The sequence below is a fragment of the Hyperolius riggenbachi genome, chromosome 5, assembly GCF_040937935.1.
Source record: "Hyperolius riggenbachi isolate aHypRig1 chromosome 5, aHypRig1.pri, whole genome shotgun sequence".
Taxonomy (NCBI): Eukaryota; Metazoa; Chordata; class Amphibia; order Anura; family Hyperoliidae; genus Hyperolius; species Hyperolius riggenbachi.
The window spans coordinates 60,287,209-60,313,174 of record NC_090650.1 but is presented as its reverse complement, the minus strand read 5'-3'; the positions used below and the strand labels follow the sequence as shown (position 1 = coordinate 60,313,174).

General features: G+C 42.5%; 1 protein-coding gene across 1 annotated transcript in view; it reads right to left on the bottom strand.

Moving 5' to 3' along the window:
• NRP1 (neuropilin 1) overlaps positions 1-25,966 on the bottom strand; it is a 250,074-nt gene that overhangs the window by 105,547 nt on the left and 118,561 nt on the right. Inside the window, exons 5-6 of the mRNA XM_068235766.1 lie at positions 11,016-11,171; positions 5,771-5,937 (exon numbers count right to left, since the gene is read on the bottom strand). Of these exons, the coding sequence (XP_068091867.1) occupies positions 5,771-5,937; positions 11,016-11,171 (323 nt within the window). The remainder of the gene's footprint in view (positions 1-5,770; positions 5,938-11,015; positions 11,172-25,966) is intronic.

Here is a 25,966-nt window from a genome sequence, read left to right as displayed (position 1 = left end):
AAACCGAGTGGCAGCGTTTCCATTAGTGTGCTGCATTTACGCAATTTTCTCAGATCACAATCATGGGTCCTGCTGCATTTTCCATGCGATTGGCCTCCTATACAAAGTATAGAAACACATGAAATTCCTATAGCGATTGCTCCACTATGCATTTTTTTTGCAATTCGGCAATTCAAAAAACTTCTCGCCTGTTTTTTCTCCTACTATTGGAAATCTAAAATGCACCCCATGTGCACCGTACACCTGAGGAATGGCGGTAATGGAAAATGGGAGATACACGAATCCCAGCATGATTGTGATTTTCAGTGGAAAACAGCCCTAAGGGGTGCATAGGGGTAGACACACGGGGAAGTGGTTAGCGCTAAGGGGATCAGTTACACAATCAATGAGGGAGATACGCCATTTTCACTGAAGAAAGTGGCATCACATAGATCAGGCATTCCCAAAGTCCGGCCTGGGGGCCAAATGCGGCTCATCGAGCCATTTCTGGGGGCCCCAAAGCTCTCTACAACTGTTAATTCATGTGAGCCATAGCTGCGGTGCTGCATGCAGGTGCCAGCAGCAGTAACTGCCACTGATTAGCAGCTGCCACTGCGCCAGCAGCAGTAATTGCCACTGATTAGCAGCTGACACTGCCCCAGCAGCAGTAACAGCCACTGATTAGCAGCTGCCACTGCCCCAGCAGCAGTAACAGCCACTGATTAGCAGCTGCCACTGTACCAGCAGCAGCAACAGCCACTGATTAGCAGCCGCCACTGTGCCAGCAGCAGTAACAGCCGCTGATTAGCAGCCGCCACTGTGCCAGCAGCAGTAACAGCCGCTGATTAGCAGCTGCCACTGTGCCAGCAGCAGTAACAGCCGCTGATTAGCAGCTGCCACTGTGCCAGCAGCAGTAACAGCCGCTGATTAACAGCTGCCACTGTGACAGCAGCAGTAAAAGCCACTGATTAACAGCTGCCACTGTGCCAGCAGCAGTAACTGCCACTGATTAGCAGCTGAAACTGTGCTGACTGCACCGGGTATATAGGCTATTTTCCGTGGAAATGTTTTATTTGACAAAATGTCACAGGCATAGTGCACCTAACGGCAATCAGCAAAAATTGTGTTTAATTTCGCTGCTTTGGCCCCCTAGCACTCTCAAGAACGGCGATATGGCCATTGGCCTAAAAATGTTTGCCACCCCTTACATAGATAAAATAAAGTATGGGTCAGCACATTTTACCAGTACTCAGCTTATTGGGTCCTGGCACCCAATCTACCAGAATCACTCATACCCAACAATATTATAAAACTTTGAAACATAATAAGCTATTTTTGCAAACCAGAGTTATTTTTGGAACCCTGAAACTTTAAAATGAGCTGATGCCTTCGGAGAGAAAAGCACAGATACCGTATATTATCTGGCTGCCGCAATCGTACATAGCGGTCGCCGAAGATCTATTATCCTCCGTGACAGTTTCTTAAGATATTACTGTAATAACGCCGCAGCAGGGAACACCTAAATTAAAAATCTTAATTAAAATATCCTTTGCATCCGCTATTCCATGCATGTGATGTAATATGCAAATATCCCTCACTGTAACGGCTTGGCACATTGCCTCTCAGCGGGAACTGCCTTCTCGTGTTCAGCAATATCTTCTTTGTGCATCATTCTGAGATTTCAGCATATTTTTAGAATTGGTGCTTCTTGATTAGCACCGACTGAAATATCTCACACTCACGAAGCCTGCCAATAGCCTTCAGAATGTGCCAATATTATAGACTGACAGATGCATGTAGATGAGAAAGTAAAGATAACTTACTACCAGCAGCCCCATAGCACTAGATAATGTAGAACAGTCACTCTTGGCTAGGATATAATTATGCCTTCTTAAAGGATACCCGAGGTGACATGTGACATGATGAGATAGACATGTGTATGTACAGTGCCAAGCACACAAATAACTATGCTGAGTTCCTTTATTTTTCTTTCTCTGCCTGAAAGAGTTAAAAATCAAGTATGCAAGTGACAGTTTCTGTCCGGGTCGGGACTAGGTCAGATTATAGCATAACCTTCACTGATAAGTTATTACAGTCATAAAACACTTTCCTGTCAGTAAATAGCTTCTGAGAGCAGGAAAGAGATAAAAAGGGTCAACAGTTTATAGATTTTAGCTCTGGCATTCTTCAATGCATGTGTCATTGAGCGGAGACAATGAAAAAGTAAAAACTTAAAAAGTAGATTCAAATATAAGATAAAACTGTGGGATATCAAAAAAAGTCATTTTCAGGAGAAGAAGCTTGGTGTAATTGCCTTCTTAAAACAGAAGGAAATTTGCAATAATTCAGTTAGAAATGAACATTTGTGGTTACCCACAATGCACACCTACTAAATATGCAAATTATCCCTTTTTGCCCTTGTTAAGCCAAGCAAGCATCCAGAACCGCTGGTGTATAGCAAGCCTATAGCTTTAAGTTTTACACAGCCATATCAAACCCACATGTAGACAGCCTGTTTCGGACTTTTGGTCCTCATCAGTACATGGCAGGGATTGATAAGGCTGTATGAAATAGGGCAAGAAGGGTAGATACAATTGTTTATCTCATCAGTTTATTTTCACCTCGGATGTCCTTTAAGACAGGAAAATTGCAAGAAAAAAAAACACATAGCACTAGGTTTGACATTCGATTTTAAATGGCCTTAACCTAAATGCAAATGCAGGAGAGATGCAGCATGCACTATGAAAACGTGAGTGGAAATATGTGGAAGCGTGAGCAACAGCTCTGCACCTGGATGTTGAAACCCTTTGACACTTTATTTGACCCGAGGAAGTGGGAGAGACCCACGAAACGCGTTGCCTGTGCTTATTAAAAAAATCAATTTTATTTCTATATATGAATTTGTCATTATTGAGGTAAGCCGCCTCCCCCTTTTCTCTTTTATATGTTTTTATACACTCCTGGACCCTCCTTTGTGTGTATAAGTGGAAATGGGGCACCGAGATTAACATTATAATCACAGTGGACTTGTGATCGGAGAATCGTCAGCTAAATGCATGCGTTCTGAAAATCGGATAGTAACGCACGTAGGGTCTGTAATAGAACAGCTTCTCTTAGTCGCCCTGAATGGGGTAGTGAATAGACAACCTTGCTGCGGTCCATGCAGCCTGATACGAGCTGAAGCTTACAAGATAATAGAATTAAGTAAAGACAGGCATGTTCGATCTAGAAAACAATCAATATTTCTCTGATTAAAAATTGATCAGGGAATGTCAATCCCTTTACTGCCCTTTGATGAACCTTTCTGTTAACTGTTCAATTGATTTTTTTGTTTGTTTGCCGAAATCAGTTCAGCAAAGGCCTTAGTGTTTCATAGATTTTTGTTTGATCTTTGGAATCAAGCATTTAGGGCCTAAACCAATTCCGTTTTTCTCCTATGTTTTCTCTTAGGAGATAATTTTTAATCTTTTGTTTAAAGTAACTTTTTTACTCTGCAATTAAATAAGTACCAAACAGTAGGTGAAAAATGTATTGTCAAAATTATTTTGAGTATTTACTTGCTTGCTTGTGACTTAAATGGAATTTTATTGATAAGGTATGCAAATATCACATTTATTGATATTTGAAAATTGAATTAAGTAAGGGCCATAATGTATTAAAACATTCCATAATGTATAGCCAGATCTAGATCTCTGTTTCTCTTTCTTCAGCTGATTTTTGGTGAGTCCGACTCACCATGGCAATACATAATCAAGACACTCCTAACAGATATTCTCCTATAAGCAGAGTACTTGGACAAACATGTGGTCAGTTTTATCAGGTGAGCAATTTGTATTCTGATTGGCTGGTTATAATTAAGCTGCACAGAAAATAAACCAGAGACATGATCAGATGATTGTGACTAGCCAATAAGAGAAGTACAAACTGATCACCTAATATTCCTGTGCTTTCCCATGAATTCTCCCTGCAGGACCATTCTCAACCCTTTCCTAATGCAACTGCATAACTAGGATTGTTCCCCCTCTCACTCACTGATATATAAAAACTGTATAACACATAAATTCCCACCATCCAACATGTTTCACCCCCTCAAATGGGGGCTTCGTCAGGTGACAAAGTGCTCGGTGCTAAGAAACCAGTGTTCAGTGCTAACATATATTAAATATACATTGTAATCACGTTGAGAACAAAAATTATAGCCTCTCAGCTCTAACAGCAGCCAGAGTTCCCACCACTACTAAAGAAACTGTTTCAAAGTCTCCGGGCTTGTGCCGGAGACCAGCAGCATGATGGGAGATGACAACGTTCCCCTAAGTATTCAAGTTACTACTTACAAAACATAACTTTACCTATATGCCAGAAGATAACTATAAAAAATATTCTACAATTTATTGCCCATTTCAGTTTCACTAATCAGAGCCGACATTTTAACCCACATCTATTAAGCTGAGTAATTTCCTGTGTAACGCTTTATGGCAGTAAAAGGCACCTTATTACAATGACAAGGATGCAGAGGCATCATTCCACACTGGCACCAATCCAGTCTTCTAATGAATCTGTCCTTGATTAGGCTTTCTTATTTCTTATAGAATGGCTCCTTAAGGACCACACATCTTAAGAATACTGTTTTAAACAGAGATATCAAATACTACTTTAGATTTAGCTGTCCTAGTTTGAGTGAAGTTTTATGTATTCATCATGATTAGAAACTGGTGAAATCGGCAACGAACAGGATGGACAGGAGATATATGATACTGAATTAATTGGCAAACTACAACATTTCCTGTTCGGGTCAAGCTTGGCCCCGCCTTTCACACTACAAACTTCCTGTTGGTCTTGCAATGTGATTAGTGGCATCAGTAAAAGAGGAGGGGAACTCGAGAACTTTTTTTAAAGCTACTCTTCAGGCACACTTGCATAGTCCAGGCAACGTTTTGTAATGTGCATTTTATTCTGAATTATTTAGATTTTGTCACAAATTCTGCATTTTTTACAAAATAAAAAAAGGAAAATGCCTGCTGCCCCAGCTTAAGTTTACCCCCTCTCCTCCTCGACCAACCACAGCTGCTCAGTAAGCAGGGAGCATTGCTATGGCTGCCACTAACCACTCCTCCTGAAATGCAGTGCAGGGGATTATGGGAAGGGGCGTGGCCAGCCTGGCTGCCATAGGTGACCACAATAAGACCTTGTTCCCCGAACAAAAAGTGTTTTTGTAGTGAGTTTGCAGCTAGGGGTACAGCCCGGGTTTACAGCCCGTGGTACATGGCTAACATGAGTGTTTCTATGGTGACCCACATGACTTAACGTGCATTACCATAGCAACACGTGCATTATCCATGTACTGCAGGTACTCTGCTCACGGGAATATTACTGTAGGTTTATGCATCATTGCCCAATATGATTGTTTGGACAGAGATACAAACCTTTTGGCAAGCAGCACGCTTTATACAGTATTTTCAGCTTTGTATTTAGTTGTTTGCCAAGAGATCAGCTTTGACAGAACAATGACATCAACAGCCTTGCATTGTAAGTAGGTTGTCTAGTGACACTCGCATACCTTAGTCTGGCTATATTTGTAATACTCCCCTGCTGTGGGCTACACTAATTTTAGAACAGGATTTCCTATTATGAAAGGGAACTAGCGTCAGCGAGGGGGAAAAATCCCTTCCCAAAGGATATAGACTCTTATACATGGAGTGCTGTGTATATGGAACAAATAGGTTCAGCAGCATTACAAGTATAGCTTTCCTATAGTTCAGCATCCACTTTTAAGGTAACTGTTGTCCCGTACCTGTATCCACTCTTTATTGCTGTCCTCACCGGGCGTCCAGCCATTTTCTACATAGTTTAATCGAGACCTTTCTGCTGACCAATTGGTGCTGTACTGTGAGGACACGGTGATCTGATCTGATATGATATCCCCGGATTCCATGCCGAGAGGTTCTTTACACTGAAAGTCTATCAATAGAAAGAAATACTATTAATATTAGTAATATTATATTACTATGCATTTATGTAGTGCTGACACATGGGCTCATATGCAATTCCCTTGTTCTTCTCAGTTTTTTCCTAGGAGATATTTTTTTCATCTTCCATGTAGAATAACTTTTCAGCACTTTGCAATTGAATAAATACCAAACAGTAGGTGGAAAAGTACCATCACAACTATTTTAAGTATTTTCTTGCTTGCTGGTGATTTTAAGGGCATTTTATTGACAAGTCTGAAAATATCACCTGGGACAGCGGTGTCAAACTCAAATACAAAGTTGGCCAAACTTGTACACTGGGACCTAGTCACGGGCCAACCTCAATGTCTACTGGTCATATAAAGTTCCCGGGTGGCCCCCTCCCTCCCCTATACAGTTCCCTGGTGTTTAGTGCTTCCCCCCTCCCCATATGGTTCCCAGGTGATCTAGGGCTTCACCTCCAATATAGCTTCCCTGATTGTCTAGAGTGGGTCAAACATAATGCAAAGTGGGGAAACCACTTGAGGGCCAAATTTAATGGCTCTGAGGGCCAGATTTGTCCCGCGGGCTGGAGTGTGACATGTATGACCTAGGAGAAAACTCGGGAGAAAAAGTAAATTGCATATGGGCCCTTGTGTGTTTGTGTTACATAATACAGTTAACACTCTGGCCCGTATGCAATTCCCTTTTTCTCCCAAGATTTCACCTAGGTGATATTTTCAAACCTTGTCAATAAAATGCCTTTTTAAAGAGGATCCGAGCCAGAGGAAAAACCCTTATCTGTGCATGGCATGGATTAATATGGATCTAAGAGGTAGTATGTGAAACACCCAGTTCCAGATTACCTAGCAAGCTCATATGAACCAGAACTCCTAGCAGACATATTAATCAATGCCATGCACTGATGAGGATCAACCAATCCAAAACAGTCTGTATGCATATTGGATTAGTTTGGCTCTGTAATAATACGAAGCTGACACGTCATTGCATTTCAGCAGTTCTGGAGGTATGTATAGCTTTTCACCAAAGAGATTTGCATATTCGGCAGTGATGCATTGTGGGACACCTCAAATGCTCACTCCAACCTGAATAATCACAAATACCTTCTGTTTTAAGATGTCACATTTCTGTTTTACATAGCATTTTAGTAAGGAGGCTTTTTGACCTATTTCAGAACCTTACACACTCCTAGGAGTTCTGACTCACCATGAGCTTGCTGGGTAATCTGTAACTCTTGAAATTAAGTAAACAAAATGAGCAGAGTAATTTTGTTTAATTACCGTTTTCAGGCAACCAATTTGATATGGGCAGGTGAGTGGTTATGGTTTGGAAAAAGAAGAATTAGAGGATCTATAAAAACATGGCATGGGATAACAGCCTGAAACTGAGGTACCGGGTATCATGGCTAAGATAGGTGTCCAGGGTGGACAAACTTTAGTTGCAGTAGGATGGCCCATGTGCAATTAACTTTTTCTCCTGAGTTATCTCCCAGGAGATAGTTTTCATATTCTATTTAAGATAACGTTTCAGCATTTTACAACTGAAAAAGTACCCAAAAGTTAGTGGAAAAGTACTATTAAAATTATTTCGAGTATTTTCTTGCTTGCTGGTGGTTTAACATGCATTTACGAGAAGGTGTGAAAATATTACATAGGAGAAAACTCGGGAGAAAAAGTTAATTGCATATGGCCAACGACAGAGGCGCTCAGTGTGGTTTTGATGCTGATAAGCTGTATGTTCCTTTTTGATTGGCCTGATGAAGCGGGATTGAGCCCGTGAAACGTGTTGCCTATTTTTACTGTGGAGTATAAATAAATTGTTGTTTGACTGTTGATGCCACAGTCCTTCCTTTGTTTGCTTTGTCCGCATGGATGGGATAGGTCCACCACTGCCCCATCAGTTTTAAGCTCGTTTAAGTGACTTTTATTCTATTGGCGCCTCCGGAAAGCTTCTACATATGGCCAACGTGTTTTGTGAGTCAAGATCACTTCTTCAGGTAAAATATACTTTTTTTTAATGCTGTGAAACACATTGTACATTCATCAGGCCTTATAACAGAGCACTTTCTATGCTATACTTCCCAGTATGTCCCCGCAGGTGTCCTAACGATGGCAATACTGTGCTTATAAACGTATAGCCTTGTTTTCCAGTAATATCCTCCCCCCTCCCCTAAATTCTACCAACATATGTCAGCTGTTATTTAAAAATATGTCTTCAACGACAAGGATTATCCTTTTGTGAATTTCGGGCTTGTCAAGCATGACACCCCACTTCCTGCCACCGACAGGAAGTAATATATGATGCTGTTATTCAAGCAATTAGGGTCGCATATGAACGCTTTGAAGTTAAACTGTCCGGCCATTACATTTATTATGGATTCTAATCCCACCTACTGCAGGGAGGTCAGAGCATTGCTCTTCCCTGACAGTACAGCAGAATGGCAAATGGCTGCTTAATTTCTTCCAGTTGTTGTTCATGAGAAACTCCTGAAGAGTAAAACATTTCTGATTTCATAAACTGTATTGAGTTGTGTTGCTCACATGTGCTGTGTTGCTTTGTGCAAGCTGAAAAATATATGAATTAGACTAAGTTTGAGGTGTAAATTTTTGAATTTTTTCCAGAGTGTCTACTTAAGTTCGTCTTCCCCACCCCAAAAAATACTACTTTCTTTTTTGTAAAAAGAAAAAAAAATCTTCTGTAGTGTTACTGCAGCCAGAGCAGGATCATCCACCAAGCAGCCTAGGCAGGTGTCTGGGGCCTAGTGGGTGTCAAAGGGCCCACCACCCACCTTGTTTCAACTAACTTTAGAAGTACCGTATATACTCGCAAGCAAGCCGAATTTTTCATCCCCCAAAAGTGGCCCAAAAGTTGGGGGGTCGGCTTGCTTGCGAGTCATGGGTAGGTGGGTGGGTAGGTGCTGCCGCTCCCCCCGCGGCCGCCGCTACTATTACCTTGGGCGGCGCCGCTTCCTCTATCCCCGTCCTGCTCCGATAACTAACTCATTCACAGCAGCGCGCTCCTCGCTGCTGTGATGATGGAGGAAACCATAGAGAGCGGTTTCCATAGTAACGGCATCGCCGCTACAGGAAGCTGCTCTCTATGGTTTCCTCCATCATCACAGCAGCGAGGGGCGCGCTGCTGTGAATGAGTTAGTTACCGGAGCAGGATGGGGATAGAGGAAGCGGCGCCGCCTAAGGTAATAGTAGCGGCGGCCGCGGGGGGAGCGGGGAGGGGCAGCACCTACCCACCCACCTACCCATACTGGGGCACTATGCTAGCTATACTGGGGCACTATGCTAGCTATAATGGGGCACTATACTGGCTATACTGAGCACTATACTAGCTATACTGAGCACTATACTGAGCACTGTACTAGCTAAACTGGGGCACTATACTAGCTATACTGAGCACTATACTAGCTAAACTGGGGCACTATACTAGCTATACTGAGCACTATACTAGCTATACTGGGCACTATACTAGCGATACTGGGCACTATACTAGCTAAACTGGGGCACTATACTAGCTATACTGAGCACTATACTAGCTATACTGGGCACTATACTAGCGATACTGGGCACTATACTAGCTATACTGGGCACTATACTAGCTATACTGAGCACTATACTAGCTAAACTGGGGCACTATACTAGCTATACTGAGCACTATACTAGCTATACTGGGCACTATACTAGCTATACTGAGCACTATACTAGCTAAACTGGGGCACTATACTAGCTATACTGAGCACTATACTAGCTATACTGGGCACTATACTAGCTATACTGAGCACTATACTAGCTAAACTGGGGCACTATACTAGCTATACTGAGCACTATACAAGCTATACTGGGCACTATACTAGCTATACTGAGCACTATACTAGCCATACTGGGGCACTATACTAGCTGTACTGGGCACTATACTAGCTATACTGAGCACTATACTAGCTATACTGGGCACTATACTAGCTATACTGGGACACACTAGGGGAATAAGGCGGCCAGCATTTCCTACCCCCGGCTTATATGGGGGTCAATCATTTTTCCCTGTTTTTTCAGGTGAAAGTTGGGGGGTCGGCTTACATGCGGGTCGGCTTGCTTGTGAGTATATATGGTACTATAAATTATATTCCTATAGAAATTCTGACCCTCTGACATTTTATGAAGATGTCTATTCATCACAACTGAGTCTCTTTTACCTCTGATAGTTGCTATGATACCTAATCATGGCTGAACGAGGCAATTGTTTCATTTGAGAACAAGAACCACTTGCCAGGTCCTACTTCTCTTCCTGCTCCGCACTCCATAGAAAATACAAGCTCTGCCCTGTACATTAATTACTGGTCATTCAAAATACTATTTATACCTGAGCCAGAGTCTTGCTTATCCAGAACCCCAGTCAGCTTAGTCCCAACTCTTTGGTATAAGCCACCCATATCTCACGTTAGCATGAATTGGGGGGAGGGGGGGGGAAGCTGAACTCTTGCATTATCACCCCTGTGATTTCATCTCTTCAGCTGTGTCAGCTCAGAAATCTCTTCTGCCACAGCAGAGCTGCTAATTTGTAAACACAGGGTGTTAACCCTATTCCTGCTTCCATGAAAGCAGGAAGTAGACACACTGCAGGACTTGTAACAAAGAAATGTTTTTCTCTAAAGTTTATTATGATGGTGCTTATCTTTTAGAGCAGAGAGGAAGTCCTGAGTTCAGGTCCGCTTTACACTTTTCCTGGTTAAAGTCAGAACCAGGCTCAGAACCGCAACAAATCTAACTGTACAATGAAATCAATGCGTCACTTACTGATCACAGAACCCGCCTCCATCTATCTTGTGGACATCATCTTAAATATTAACTGAGTACATCGGGTTTTATTGAGAAATCTGAATTCTTTGTGTACTTGGCACAGGAACAAGTGGACTCTCGTTATACAGCATAAAGTATCCTATTGTGCAGGAGATGTGATTTATTTAGAGGTTTCTGAATGTTTTATGTGCCTGGTGGTGCAGCAGAACATCCTTGCAGCAGAACATCATCAGTGATGACAGCAGCTCCATAATGCGGTACTGACCTTCTTCTGCATTGCTCTGTAACACGGTGTAGTTTGCAGAGAAGCCCTCTTTTGCGATGGCGTTGTCGGTGTGAAAGACCATGGAGAGGATTCCGGTGGAGGAGCGAATGCGGCCTGGCGTGTTCTGTCCGCAGTATCGTCCGATGTGAGGCCCCACTGTCAGAGGAGAGGGAAGAAAAAAGAAAAAAACACGATGAGGGTAAAAGTAGTGCAGTGTAAATGTACAAAACATGTCCTTATTCAATAATGCAATCGGTTATGATTAACTATTTTAATGGTTTAAAGCAGCATGAACAGCCATACGATCCCAGGGGGAAAACCACTCATATAAGTAGATAAAAACTTGTTCTACTTACATAACATATGTATTGTACTGTCCACATTTTGATTTTAATGAATTTTATACAGTAAATAAAAAGAAAACTGTTTCAGGCATTTTCCATTTTTACTGCCTCTGACTGAAGCCAATACTGATGTAATTTCCTCCCTTACTCTTGTGTTTCTCCTAGAAACTGCACTGTCATAAATAGCTTGGTTTGTAAACACAGCATAGATTGTATTTCTGCAGCTTCACACTGAACCACCCTCAGCCAATCAGTGCGGAGCAGTAATGTGGGAGGGGAGATAACAAGCTTCCTTCTCATCTGCAATGTAACAAATACAAGACAAATAACATTGATATCGCGCTTTTCTCCTGGCGGACTCAAAGCACCAGAGCTGCAGCCACTAGGGCGCGCTCTATAGGCAGTAGCAGTGTTAGGGAGACTTGCCCAAGGTCTACTACTAAATAGGTGCTGGCTTACTGAACAGGCAGAGCCGAGATTTGATCCCTGGTCTCCTGTGTCAAAGGCAGAGCCCTTAACAGTGTTGTTTGCGAATTTTCGCCAAGTCATTTTCGAATTGAAAATTCCGTTTTAGAATTCGGCGAATTTTTGCAAAAATCTTCAGAAATATTCGTGTTTTCGACCAGCATCGAAAATTGAAGAACCTTTGCTGTATGCGGACGCTTATGCCCTTATGCGGAAAAATGTCTGCAATAATCCGCTAATACATGCGTACATTCCACCTTCCAATGCGGAATTATATACGTATAGAAGGGCATTAGTATTTCTGCGCATGCGCAATGATACGTGTAGATGCACTTACTGCATGCGTAGTTGACTTCGCAATACATACGTGAACTGCGCGTAGCGGGCGAAGCTTCGCATAGCGGTACTACGACTACGCGGAAATACGTACGTGATGAACTACGAATTTAACGCGAAAATACGGGCATTAGGCGAAAATTTACGCAAAAATATTAGATCGAAAATTCGCCTGTCAAAACTAAATTAGTGCTTTTTTCGGCGAAATTCGGCGAAAATAATTTTTGCATTTTCGCTCATCACGGGCCCTTAACCATTACACCATCCAGCCACTGGATAGAGCCGGGCTGATTTATTACAGCAGAAACATTAAAGATTATATTGGAATGCTTGCAATACAGAGTCAGGTTGTAGACTGCATAATACACACAGAACAGTGGGTAAATGGAATTTGATTTTATGGCTGACAATCCTGCTTTAAAATACAAGCTTATCACTGCCATTGATTACTAAACAAAAAGAGCCCATACCCCTATACTCAGTACCTGCAGATGTTACCAGCCCTTCAGCAGAGGGATGATAAGGTGGATGTTTTTGCTTTAGAGCAGGGAGGAGGGACAGCACAGAACAGGATGGAGTGGTAGGTGTAAAGCTGACCATACAATGGCGATGTGGCCAACAGTCAGATCCCACTCAGATCAGTGTTCCTCCACACAGTGTGGCTGGATAGTGTAACGATTAAGGGCACTGCCTCTAACCTGGATTCAATTCTCAGTTCATCCTGTTCAGTACGCTAGCACCTATTCAGTAAGGAGTCCTTGGGCTAGACTTCCTAACACTTCTGCCTACTGAGCTCACCCTAGTGGCTGCAGCTCAAGTGCTTTGAGTCTGCCAGGAGAAAAGCGCAATAAAAATGTTTGTCTTGCCTACACAGATTGTCAATAGAGTTCATCATGAAATTGATTTAAAAAATGGGTGTGCTGCCTGCCAGGTCTCCCCATCTATGTCCTCCCCGGCCCGTGCGGTGTAGACAACAAATACGCTCACCTGTCCACTGGCACTTCCTCCTGTGACGTCCTTCCAATGCCAGGCGCTCTTCCCTGTCTCTCTCTCTCTAGATTCTAATTCTAGAGGCCAAGTAATAGGGGCAGCGTGGCACCAACCTTTCATGACCACTAGAGGTCTCTAGTGTTTGGACTCTATGGTGTGTGACATGACATAGGCGCCTTGGGCGAAAAGAGACAGGGAGGTGCGCCCGGTGGTGGAGAGAAGACATGGGACAAAGTGCCTGCATGGGAGAAAGTCACGTCCTACGTCGTTCTTCACAAAATCAACCGGCGCTAGCGACACGCTCCCGACCCACTGCCGATTGAGTGAATACTTCTATCTGGCATGACTGACGTAATTGTTTGCGGCATCTGTTTCTAGAAGTTTTCAATCAAATTATTGAATCGCCTTAACATCAATGAAAAAAAAATCAACCAGTGTATGGCCATCTTAAACAGGAGAACATTGCCCTCAGCCTGCACTCCGTTATAATGGTCGGGCACTCCGGATCACTCAATGGTCGCCCTGGCCAAGAACCATCTAGCCTATGGGCAAGGCTTTAGTGTCCAGGTGTATATTTACCATGTATTGAGAACTTGAGCTTTAACTGACCCCTTACACAAGGCTGTGCATGCCTGGCCCATGTATCAAGGAAAATTACAGGCCATTCAGGCAGACCGAAGTCCTAAGTCCCGTAAAAATACACATATGCAACGTATAACCTTCAAAAAATTGTTCTGTATGGATTGTTTTCTGCAATGCAGTAGTCATTGACCACTGATGTGGTTCCTTTAATTCAAGTATCATTCTCCATCATATCTCTGTTGAAGCAATTGTGCAATTGGTTTTCGTTTAGTATCTCCTACTGATACATTATCTCCCTCTCCATACCTTTCAATCCATCGCTGCACAGACAGATATGAGTTGTCCTCCTTTGATGGACCTCATAGAATGTCAGCACAATGCCGCACAAAAGACAGGACAATCTTCACTGCTCGAGAGCAATAATAAACGATATAGATCATAAACAAGATAATGGCTTTCTGTGAAACTGATCACAGCTAAGAGGCCTTCAATTACCACTGGGATTGTTGCCTTGAATCAGCACTGCTATTTGAAACACATGCTCTATATTAAATCTACCTGGAAACTCAAAGTTATTACAGGACAAATATAGACCGTATGGGAGCCTACATGCTGTAAGCTACACCTGATTTCAAAACAGACATTTTATGTCACACGGCAGCACAAATAAGAGATAAAGGGGCTCATATTTCTTAGTATTACTGTAAAAGGGCTGCAGGGGAGAGCTTTGCTTCTGTATTCAGCCCAGGATAAGGAAACGGAAAATCGATAGAGGAGCTCACTTATGCTGGGCTGGCCCAAACTGTCAGGCACTGTTATTGTATGGACCATAGAGGCTCTAACTCATGCTGGCCCAAACTATCACGCACTACTATTGTATAGACCATAAAGGCTCTCACTCATGCTGGCCCAAACTCTCAGGCCCTACTATTGTATATAGACCATAGAGGCTCCCCCCTATGCTGGCCCAAACTGTCAGGCACTACTATTCTACAGACCTGGGTCCAGCGAAATGTGTTGTCCATTTTTTAGCGCTTAATAAATGTAAACTTCCAGTCAACACCGGCCTTATTCATCAGGAGTGGTAGGACCAACTCCATAGGCAAACGCAGGGGGGCATTACAGCTGCCCAGAATCCCCCCTCAGAGCAGGTCTGGGACAGTGTCTGGGGACAGGCATAAGTTGAAACACCAGAATATCTGCAGGTATCCTGCATCACACAGCACTGCCCCCTTTCTTTTCCTGCTACAGTTAAGAGCAGCTCTGGGGAACTTTACAGAGCTCAAAGCCAGGTATGAGCACAGCCCTGTGCCCCTGCTGGGTGAATGCTTCACTTTCCCTTCATTAGCAATGTCAGCTGTCCTCATTATTATCTGTAACCACTGCTCCTGATCGATCCCGTTGTCGGTCGCTCAGTTGGACGGGAAATTGCATTATGTGTACCCGGCATGATGTCCTACCGTATTATTATACTGTATTGTGTGTGGCTGAGGGAGACCTTTCAGGAATACCCCTCTTGAAAATCCTCGGTTTGCCCCTGAACTCTACCTATTTTTCTTAAACTGGTTTTAAACGTTTTTTCCTATTGGGCACCTATGAAATTGCCATTGCTTAGAGAAAAGGGAAAAGTTCTGAATTTCCCAGGATCACCTGTATTTCCCACAAGCAGATATACAGTAAAGCCGTGTAACTCGGCTGAGGGGGTCAATCACAACCACCACCGAGAATCTAGCCTGTACCCTTCGACGTATGCCCTCTGCCCCCATCCTGCATAGCAACAGAACAGGTTAGTGATGCATCTGTACAGGCTAAGCCCTGAAATGTCATCCGGGGGGTTGTGTACCTATCCCCGCCAAGCGACATGCCTCATATGTGTGTATGAAGCTTTAGCGATGGTTCTACCAGATTATTATATTTACATGTTCTCCGCAGCTGAAAAGCGCTTGCTCACTCCACAGCCTAGGCTAGACATCTGCCAGGAATGTAGCGTGTGTAGGGCGGGCCCTGGTCCAGGCTGCTAAATCATCTCGATCGAGCACTGGCCAAGGCCATTGTTCTTCCTTCCTACCCCTCCTATTTTGTCATGTACCACGTGTCCCTCCACCCTCCTCCATCACATCAAGATACATCACGCATCTGTACAGCATGAAGCCCTCAAGTGTCACCCGAGGGAACAGGTTCTATTACAGTTCTATGCACTTTTAGAGCCAGTTAACACCATCAAGGCAAGTGGCAGTGAGTTAAACTACAACAATTTGCCTTATGGGGTATTGCTATGTATAGTGATGCTGGCCCCAGTCACTAGATCGGTCTGCTACAGTGTGCAAAAATATGTGCAGCAGTACAACAGTGCATTGCTCTACAAGACTCTGCACTGGAATTTATCATTATAAAACTTTATTTATAAAACACCAACCTAAAGCGCAGTACACAAGGTAGGGAGACATTACAACATTAAACATTGTTACACAGGGACATTACAGTGTTAAACAATGGTGAACAAAATAGTGATGTAACAATAAACAATGGTACGTAGACTGAACTGTAGTTATAAATACAGCACAGAAGTCACTGAGTCCATATGGGGGTGGAGAAGAGCAGTTAATGTGGAGAAGGACAATGTCAAATAGGCTAACAAAGTTAAGGGGCGGTGGAGTGGGACACATGGGGGAGGAGAGGTGTATGCCCAAGGAAGGAGGATGCAGCTATGAATATGGTGGGTAAACAATGGTGAACAGGTTGATCTTTAAGGCCTGCTTGAGTGAGTTGATGGTGGGGACAAGCCTGATGTAGGATGCAGAGTGTTCCATATAGTGTGGGCAGCTCTGGAGAAACACTGGAACGTTCATCCCAGGACGTTTTCTATGCAATTTCTATTACTCTTGCCTAACTCCCACTATGTGCGATGCTTCGTACTGCTCTGCGCCACGCATAGTGTGAATGGGCTCTAGAACAGTAGACGTTCATTCCTTGAGTTGCTGAGTTCAGCATTTATGCTCCACTGGAGGAAAACATTCCTGGTGCCACCATAAAAATAGTCTGAAAAACCACTTAAACAATAAAGGGCAGCCATTGAACTCAGGTGCCTCCTTTGACATAAAAACAAGCTGAGCATTGAACGAGAAACAAGAAGGACATTGTTGGCCTGCGAGCTGCAATTGAAGAGTGTTCATGACTCACTGGCTTATAATTCTAAAGGACTTATTTGGGATGTCTACATTTCGCTTTGTCTGGACTTTGCCCCCTGGACATCTCACAGCCTCCCTCTCTCTGTCTGTCTTTCTCTCTACTTGAAGAGGAACTTTAGCGAAAAGGGGAAACAATCAATACATTGCAAAGTGAGAAGTTAAAAAATAGAAGCGAGATCAAGCAAAGATTGACATTCGCCATGTATTTTGTTCATATTATTTGATATACAATGAGCTAGCATGTAATCATCTTCACTACTGGCAGACTGCCATTATCTATAACCACACCCACTAACAATGCGATAGGCTAAAAGGTTGTGTTTTTTAAAGATATACATATGCACAGAGGGAGATACTGCTTGCTTGGCAGTTGGAAACAGGTGTTATTTCCCACAAAGACTCACAGACAGCAAACTGTCAGGACCATGGTCATGACATCACACTGTGGGAGGGGTTTCACCACAATATCAGCCATACAGACCCCCTTGTTGATATATTTGAGAAAAGGTGAAGGTTTCTCCTGGAAGAGGGGGTATCAGCTACTGATTGGGATGAAGTTCAATCCTTGGTTACGGTTCCTCGTTAAGATTGCTGTACATCGAAAAAAAAAAGACAACCCAACACAATACAAAAGAGTATTGAGTTTCTTTGTACGAGGATTCCTAGACTAGCTAATGCAATATTGATCATCTGAGCGCTGGATAAAGCAGATATTATTAATCAGGCGTACATGTAATAGAAGCAACGTTTTCTTTCGCCGTTTTATCATATCCAGCAAAGCCAGTAATTAACTCGTAGAATAGCGTACGTTTCCCATTGTCAAAAAAAAACACAAAAAACAACGATTAGGCTGAATTCCTCTAATGGATGTATTATTACATATTTACCAGCAACAAAATATTTCCTAATTTTGTTAGACCCATTAAAGCTATGAACCACAGCAAATCATCCTGGCGAATCTATTATGAGCGCTTATAATTAACAACTGCTGCCCAAATGTCTAGTCAACAGTGGGTGAGAGGAAGTAATTATAGTCGGCTTATCTCCCTGTAGCTAATTATATGCATATATTTATGCGACCTTTCTCTTTCCTGTCTGTCGAGGGGGTTCCAGTGGAGAAAACCTGCATACTGTCAAGTCAGGAAAAAAACAACCAAAACACAACAGACAAGAATTCATTACAAATCAATACAGAAGTCCAAATGCAAAAAATCTATGTGCATGATGGTGTATGTGCAGATTAAGCAATACAGAAGACACGTTGATGGGGTCAGTATTTATGTGCATGACCAATCTTATTAGGGTTGTTGTAAATCTAATACTGGACTCTTTTCAGTAACCTGGTTACGTAACCTCAGGAATACTAATATTGGTCTTACCTGGCTTGACACCGACCTCAACAAGTACCAATACTGCCTAAAATCAGGTTATTGCTCTATTATGCTGGGAATACACCATACGTTTTTTTCAGCAGATAGATGGTTCGATAGATAATTTCCCACATGTCAGATCTTATTTTCGATTGTTTTTCTGATCGAATTCTCATAGAAGTTAATTAAAATTGATAAGAAAAGTTAAGAAATTCGATCTGAAAAACAATCCGAAAATCGATCGAAAATAAGATTGGACAGTAAGTTGACTAAACCTCACCTTGTATTCCCAGCATTACATAACAATGTCTTATCAGGGTAAGTGGACTAGAACAGGAATGTCCAACTCCAGTCCTCGAGGGACATATCCATGCCAGTGTTCAGGATGGACTGAGAAATGGAGAAATATGTTCTTCGTAATGAACCACACCTTTCCTGATTAAGTCCCATCAATTAATTTGAGCTGGGCCACAATTGAGTGAGGACTTCCATTCTGGAGGACTGGATTAGAAGAATCAGAGTGGTGGACATTCACGTCAAAAATGTCTGTAGTTTCCTCCAAGATTTACACTTTTTGTGCCCCTAGGCCAAGTATGTGGTGGCTCCCCTTTCTTGTGCAGTAGTGCCCCTCCTATTCCATGCGCAGCCCACTCTTGCATTCCATCCATGTACTGCAGCCCCTTTCTTTCATTAAAATCTCCCTTGGTTATCAGTTTTCCTTTTTTTTCCTCCTTTTTTTGAACTAATTTTATTTGGTTTTACACAAACACAAAACTTTGGTCAAAAAACTACAAGATGAAAGTCAAATGCACTAACAAAATGAAGGCTCCATGTATTTACCCTTCACTCCCCCCCCCCTCCCCCCAAGGCCCTCCTTCAAGTTACACTGTTGCCACATACACCACGTCAATTGCAGCTATAGAGAAATGGCTCCTCAAGTTACCTTACGTTTTCCAAGGGTGCACCCAATGCCCTCCAGACAATACAGTTCCGCTTTTCATGTGTTACTCCCGATTTTTAGCCTCCTCTTTCATATCTAGCAACCCATCTTTCTTTTTCAGATGCCCGCCTTGCGCTGCAGCCGCCCATGACTCGGGCCTTCGTGGCCTTTTCAGAAACCCAAAACTCCAAAACATAGCTTTTACTAAGAATTATAAAGTTCATTTACATCAACAGATTCCCATCCACTAAGACCCGAAATGTTTCTGTTGTGTGAAAATAAATCAAGAGGATGAAGGGGGCAATGGCAGGAATCTTGAGTTATTACATCAACTGCCAAATAAATGAGGGACTACACTGAGTGAAGCTGTTCCAACGGGAAATTTAAACGCTTGTTGATTATACAAGTGACTGTCAAAACCATTTGGAGCCTTTAGCCCTCATATGACAACAGTGGAGGCCATAGAAAGCCTGTGTGATCTAGGCTTACCTAGATTTATTGCAAGAATGTTGCACTGTAGGTGCCCCACGAGACTACAATCACATGACTGCTATTTTGCTAACCTTTCCACAATCCTCACAGAGCTTGCACCCTTAAAGCGGATCCGAGATGAAAAACTAACTATAACAAGTAACTTGTCTATATATCTTATCTAAAGATTAGATAGTTTACACAACAAATCTAGATGCAAACAGCTTTAATAGAATATGATTATTTCTTCCTGTGATACAATGACAGCAGCCATGTTGTTTGTAAACATTACACAGAGACAGGCTTATCTGTATCTTGAGCAAAAAAAACCGAATCCCCCTTCCTCCCTCCTCCCCTCTGCCTCTGAAATTTCTGGCTAGTAATACCTCCCCCTCCTCCTGCCCAGACTGAGCTCCAATGAGCCCTTGCTACTGTGTGAAAGTGCCTTGGCTCTCTGAAAACCTGTGGGCGTGGCTTGTTTAGTTTATAGGGAATTAGAGTATTAAAACAAAAACAAAAAAGTATTTGGCTTAAGGAATGCCCTATAAACAGTAGGAAAGGAACACAATTATGCAATGAGTAAAAGTTCATCTCGGATCCACTTTAAGACTGAATACAAACTGAAGCAAGCTGGATTGTGTAGCTGGATCCCATCACGTCTATGGCCATTAGCTTGCCACTGTCTTTTAATCCAATACAACTGATGAACAAGAACTGTATGATTAGAAAGAAAGTACAAATTGACCCTGCTAAGTACTCTGTCTTATGGCTTGAGTGGCTGGATAGTGTACTGGTTAAAGTGGACCTGAACTTAGAACTTCCTCTCTGCTCTAAAAGATAAGCAACAGCATAATAACCTTTGAAGAAAAAAAATGTCTTTTTGTTACAGCTGATACAAATCCTGCAATAAATCTGCAGTTTGTCTAATTCCTGCTTTCATGGAAGCAGACAAAGGGTTAACATCCCGTGTTTACAAATTAGCTGCTCTGACAGGCAGCCTGCTGACACAGCTTACAGTTCAAATTATAGTTGTGATTAGTCACAGATGAGGAGGAATTAGACAGGCTAAACTCTCTAAATACATACAGGGTGCATTTCTCTGTTTTCCTTCTGTCCTGTCCAAGAGTTCAGGTCCACTTTAAGGGCGCTGCCTTAGACCAGGCTTAAAATCTTGGCTTAGTTTCTATTCAGCATGGAGTCCTTGGGCAAGACTCCCTAACACTGCATGGTGGCCCGTTGAGTGGGCCCTTATTGGCTGCAGCTCTCAAGTGCTTTGAGGCCAATAGGAGAACATGATATACAAATGTTAGGATTCTTATTGTTTAAGCCAAGAGGAAAAAGGATAATCATCAATAAATAATCTGTAAGAACAATCTGAACATCCATTATATGCTGACTGAAGATAAAACTATTACAATAAACGAAAAGTTGTTGCCATAACAACTACTAAATATCTGCTTACACAGATATTATATAATGATGTCTTATTCATCACTACTCAAAGTGCTACACCTACATAGAAAATACTAGGCTACTGTACTGACTGAACCCAGAATAGTCCTGGAAGGCTGGAACAGTATCATTATATATATTATTCATTATATAAATATAACTAATATATTCTAATAATTAACTTTATAATACTAGTAAAAAGAAATTCAAACTAAACTTGCTGGAAACCATAGTAACAGTATACAGATTTATACTCAAGACTTCCCAGCATTCTCATTTTTGCGTACGTTCCTTTGGCTCATGGCGTACCCTGACGTCTCCGGGTGGCAGCGTTTCTAGGGTTGATGCACTGGCCCATTTATTACAAAGGGAAAGAAGAGTCCAACTCTGTGTGAATACTGGGTGACACAACAGTGGCTATGCTGGGGATGACTTATTTTTCTGTTCATCCTAAGGCCCGGTTCACATTAGCGGTCGCCGTCCGGAATCGCCGTGCCGGAGCCGGACCGCATGCAGAACGGACGGAACGGACGCACGGCATAGCAATGAAAGCCTATGCGTCCGTTCACATGCGTCCGTTTCGTCCGGACCGGATCCGGACTCCGGCATAAGACCCAACATGCGCTATTTTTTGGTCCGGCTCCTCCGGCAGCCTTATCCGGAGCGGAGCCGGACTGCACCATCCGGCCAATACAAACCAATGAGAACCGGAGAGCGCACAACACACTGGCTAAAAATCCGGATGTTCTACCCCACTTCCTATGCGTATTGTAGCGGCGATCTCGGATGGGGACACATGGGCAAGCATTTTGGAGTGGAGCAGCAGTGACTTTAAACGTGCTGGAGATGTTGGCAGTATGTCGGAGGTGGAGGTGAGTGCTAAACAGCGGAGGGCCTGATTCCACAGGTCCACCTTCTGCTGACCTCCCAGACCCCAACATTTTTATTCGGTTTCTACTATCTTTTGCCAAACGGATCCGGATCGCATCCTGATGAACACCTGATGCAACCTGACCGGATCCGGATCAGAACCGTACAATTCCGATCCGGTCCGGATCCGGTCAGGTTATCCGGTCCGTTTGGCAGAGAACCGCAAGTGTGAACCGGCCCTAAGCCCTCCCACTTATTTCCTGTGAGAAAGTTACTTCAGGTTTGCATGACAGTTAATAGGTGATAAGGTGTGGTGTTTACATCCTGGCCACCTCAGCAGCACAGTCTACTTTCATTAAAGGAATACTATCGATGTATGCATTTATTTTTAAATGCTGTATGTTGTAGCACACATTAGGACAAGTACTAGGAGCAATTTGATTCCTCACACAGCTGTTCCTCTCAGCTGTAAAATCCTCCGTCAGTTTTGGTGTCATGCTGGGTACACACGATGAGATTTCCCGTTCGATTCCCGAATCGATTCGATTAAATCAAACATGTTCGATTGGATTTCGATCGTTTTTTCCGTCGATTTTGCATACCTATCATGAAAAAATCGATCGAAATCCAATCGAACATGTTTGATTTAATCGAATCGATTCGGGAATCGAATGGGAAATCTCATCGTGTGTACCCAGCATCAGTGTTGGATACAAACTGTATCTAAATACTGGGCTCCCAGAGGGCTAGACCATATCTCTGCACAGGGTAGTTGCTATCAACTCCTCAGTTTATAGTTTAATTATCACCTTGCTGAAAGAATCTTGTTGATATGGTGGTAAGGGGTTAAAGATTCTAGCAATGTGTGTTTATTATCTTTGCTTCTCTTGACTGATAAAGATACTAATAATGCTAATTGTAGACAGTGGTCTGCCCCTCTCAGCAACATGTAAAGTGGATGCAGCCTGGAGTGAATGACCTCAAGCAGGCAGCCAGTCTGAGTGTAAATACAGACTCGTGGTATAGCTAGTTATATTCCAGCAATATTCCAGCTCATTTAGTTACCTGTTACCACCTCAGCTCAGCCTATTTCTCCTCATGTCTCCTGTATGCTGTGAGTGACACAGTGAAATATATTTGTGAGCTGTGTGACAGAGTAACCAAGCAGCTCAGGGTGACCCAAACTACTATGAGCTGTGTGAGAAATGAATTTTTAAGCAGGGATAGCGAGAGAGAGACCTGGGTGAATAAATAAAGTGCCCCTAGCACTCGTGGTAATGTGTACACTAATATAGAGTATTAAAAAAAAAAGTCGTTTCAATCGATAGTATTCCTTTAATGAAGCTCTGCTAAGTTCTGTCCAGCTAAGTCCTCTCCAGTCCCACCATGCCCTCTCCCACACTTTGCTATGATCCTCCTGCACCAGCCATAACCCCTTGTCACCCCTTGTGACACAATTTTGCCCTTGCTCCAGTACTGAGGCTAAGCAGTGGTCCCACTGGTCAGGTTAGTCGCTGAACCCTATGAGGCCTATTCAGGGCTCAATCTAGCCCCATTTGTGACAGCAGACAGTGTTGCTAAGGTAGTAAAGCAGTATACTATATAGCTTTACAGACAGATAGAAAAAGAGTGACCCAATACTACTTTAAAGAAGACCTGAACTGAAAATTAAAAGTAAAAATAAACATACACACAAGTCATACTTACCTCCTGTGTAATCTACTCCTCAATTTTTTTCTCCTCTCCCGCATCCTGTTTGTCCACTGTGATCAGGGGAATTCTCCGTCCTCCATTTTGAAAATGGCCATTACCTATAACAGCTTTCTGGTCAGCACACTGTTAAACTGTAACATCGCCCACTTGAACCATAGGGAAACATGGACATTACCAGGCACGTCAGTTGTCCACTCAGCTATAACTGACAACAACTGATATATAACTGACAGAAACTGATATATTTCAGTTCTCACAAAATGTTGTCAGAACTGGAAGTAATCGTTGTCAGAAGAAAATGGTGAGCTTCTGAGAGGAACTGATGACAAGGTAACTATTTAATGTTCATTTGAAGTTACCTCATGTGTTTAGTTTAAATAATTTTACTCAGTACAGGTTCCCTTTAAAGAGGAACTTTAACCAAGGATTAAACTTCATCCCAATCAGTAGCCGATACCCCCTTTACCATGAGATACATTTTTTCGAACAGATCACCAGGGTGGTCTATACGGCTGATATTGTGGTGGAACCCCTCCCACAGCGTGATGTCATGACCTTGGTCCTGACAGTTTGCTGTCTGTGAACCTCCTTGCATTGTGGGAAATAACAACTTTTCCAAATGCCAACCAAGTAGAATCTCCCTGTGCGTAAAACTCTCAGTAACTAGCATTCTGCACAGATTAACTGGCAGAACTAAATATGTCACCACCACTTATAAATGTCAGGATGTAACCCAGGGAAAGGAAAGATTTTACAATGCACAAACACTGACTAAATAATCTATAAATGAATATTGTAAAAAATAAGCAATTTCATTCATTATGTTATTTTCACTACAGGCCCTCTTTTAAGACGCATACCGTATACGTATATAGTACACAGCGTTCAAGATTAGATTGATTTACCATGTAGCGTGAGACGCCTGCTGAGCTCAATGGTAATTTAAATCCCACTAAAGTGCATATGCTAAATCTGAACTGCCTATCTGAAAATGCCACAAAATATCAGCGGATGTAAAGTACAATAAAACACCTATAACACAGATCTGAAATTAGTATAAAATATATCAATTCAAGCCTTTTGTTCCATATAGATGGAAATCGTGAAAAAGGAGGAAATAATTGACTGGGAAAGATTGTTTCCTTTCTGCGTACAATGGCAATAAATTTCTGGAGGATCGCGCCGTAATTGCGTCGCGAGCTCTTTACTTGTGAAGTATGGCTTTATTAAGTTGTTTATAGTTCTTTTTTATGCTCTTCTTCTGTTGGGATTGGTCCATTTCGTAACAACGCTCCTTCCATCATTTCTATCTCCGCATCCGTTTGCCAGCTGAACGTCTCGGTGACAGCAAAGTTAGACAAGGAGCAGAGGAAGTTGAGATAAAAGAGATTAATAGAGTGTTTAATTTGCAGTGGCATTAACATCTATTGGAGGACTGCTGCTTTCTGTGCCTTCAGTCAGAAGTGTGTTTATTTTATTGACTTCAGCATTGATGGCTTGCCAAGGCAATAGTTCTGAAACTGTATGCACACTCTTCTAAATTACTTTTCACTCTCGATATCACTCACACGTTCCTTAAAGGCAGGCGAGCTGGAGGCACGGGGGTGGGGGAAATGCGATGATTATCTTCACATCAAACCATTACTTTCAAGCTGTTCTTTTGTGTTTAGATCTTATCGTTATTATATACAAAAGCTACTGCATGTACAGTTAAGGTTTTAAGGCGAACCGGCGATGTACTCATCTAAGATGGCTGATCTGTTCCTACAGACTGCTCTGCTGGGCTCAGATATAATAACATAGGCAGTGACAAGTTTATCCGGGGTGCAAGAAAAGGTTCCATAGAGCAGCGCAGCTAAGAATATCATTTCCTGTACTGCGGTGTATTACAGCCATACAGAGTAGGTAGGCTAGAAACTGATCACACGTCTTAAAGTTGACATGAACTTGGTATTTTTCCATTTTCTCAAAAGTTCTGTGATCAGCAGTAGCATCGGGGGTGCCTCTTCTCTTCTGTCGTTATACAGCATGTTTTATGTTCACTTTTGTGTAATGCTGGGAATACACCATGCGTTTTTTAGGCAGATAGATGGTTCGATAAATCATTTCCGACATGTCCAATCTCACTTTCGATCGTTTTACTGCTCGATTTCTGATAGAAGTGAATGGAAATTGATAAGAAAAGATAAGAGGATCGAGGGGGAAATCGAGCGGAAAAACGAATCGAAAC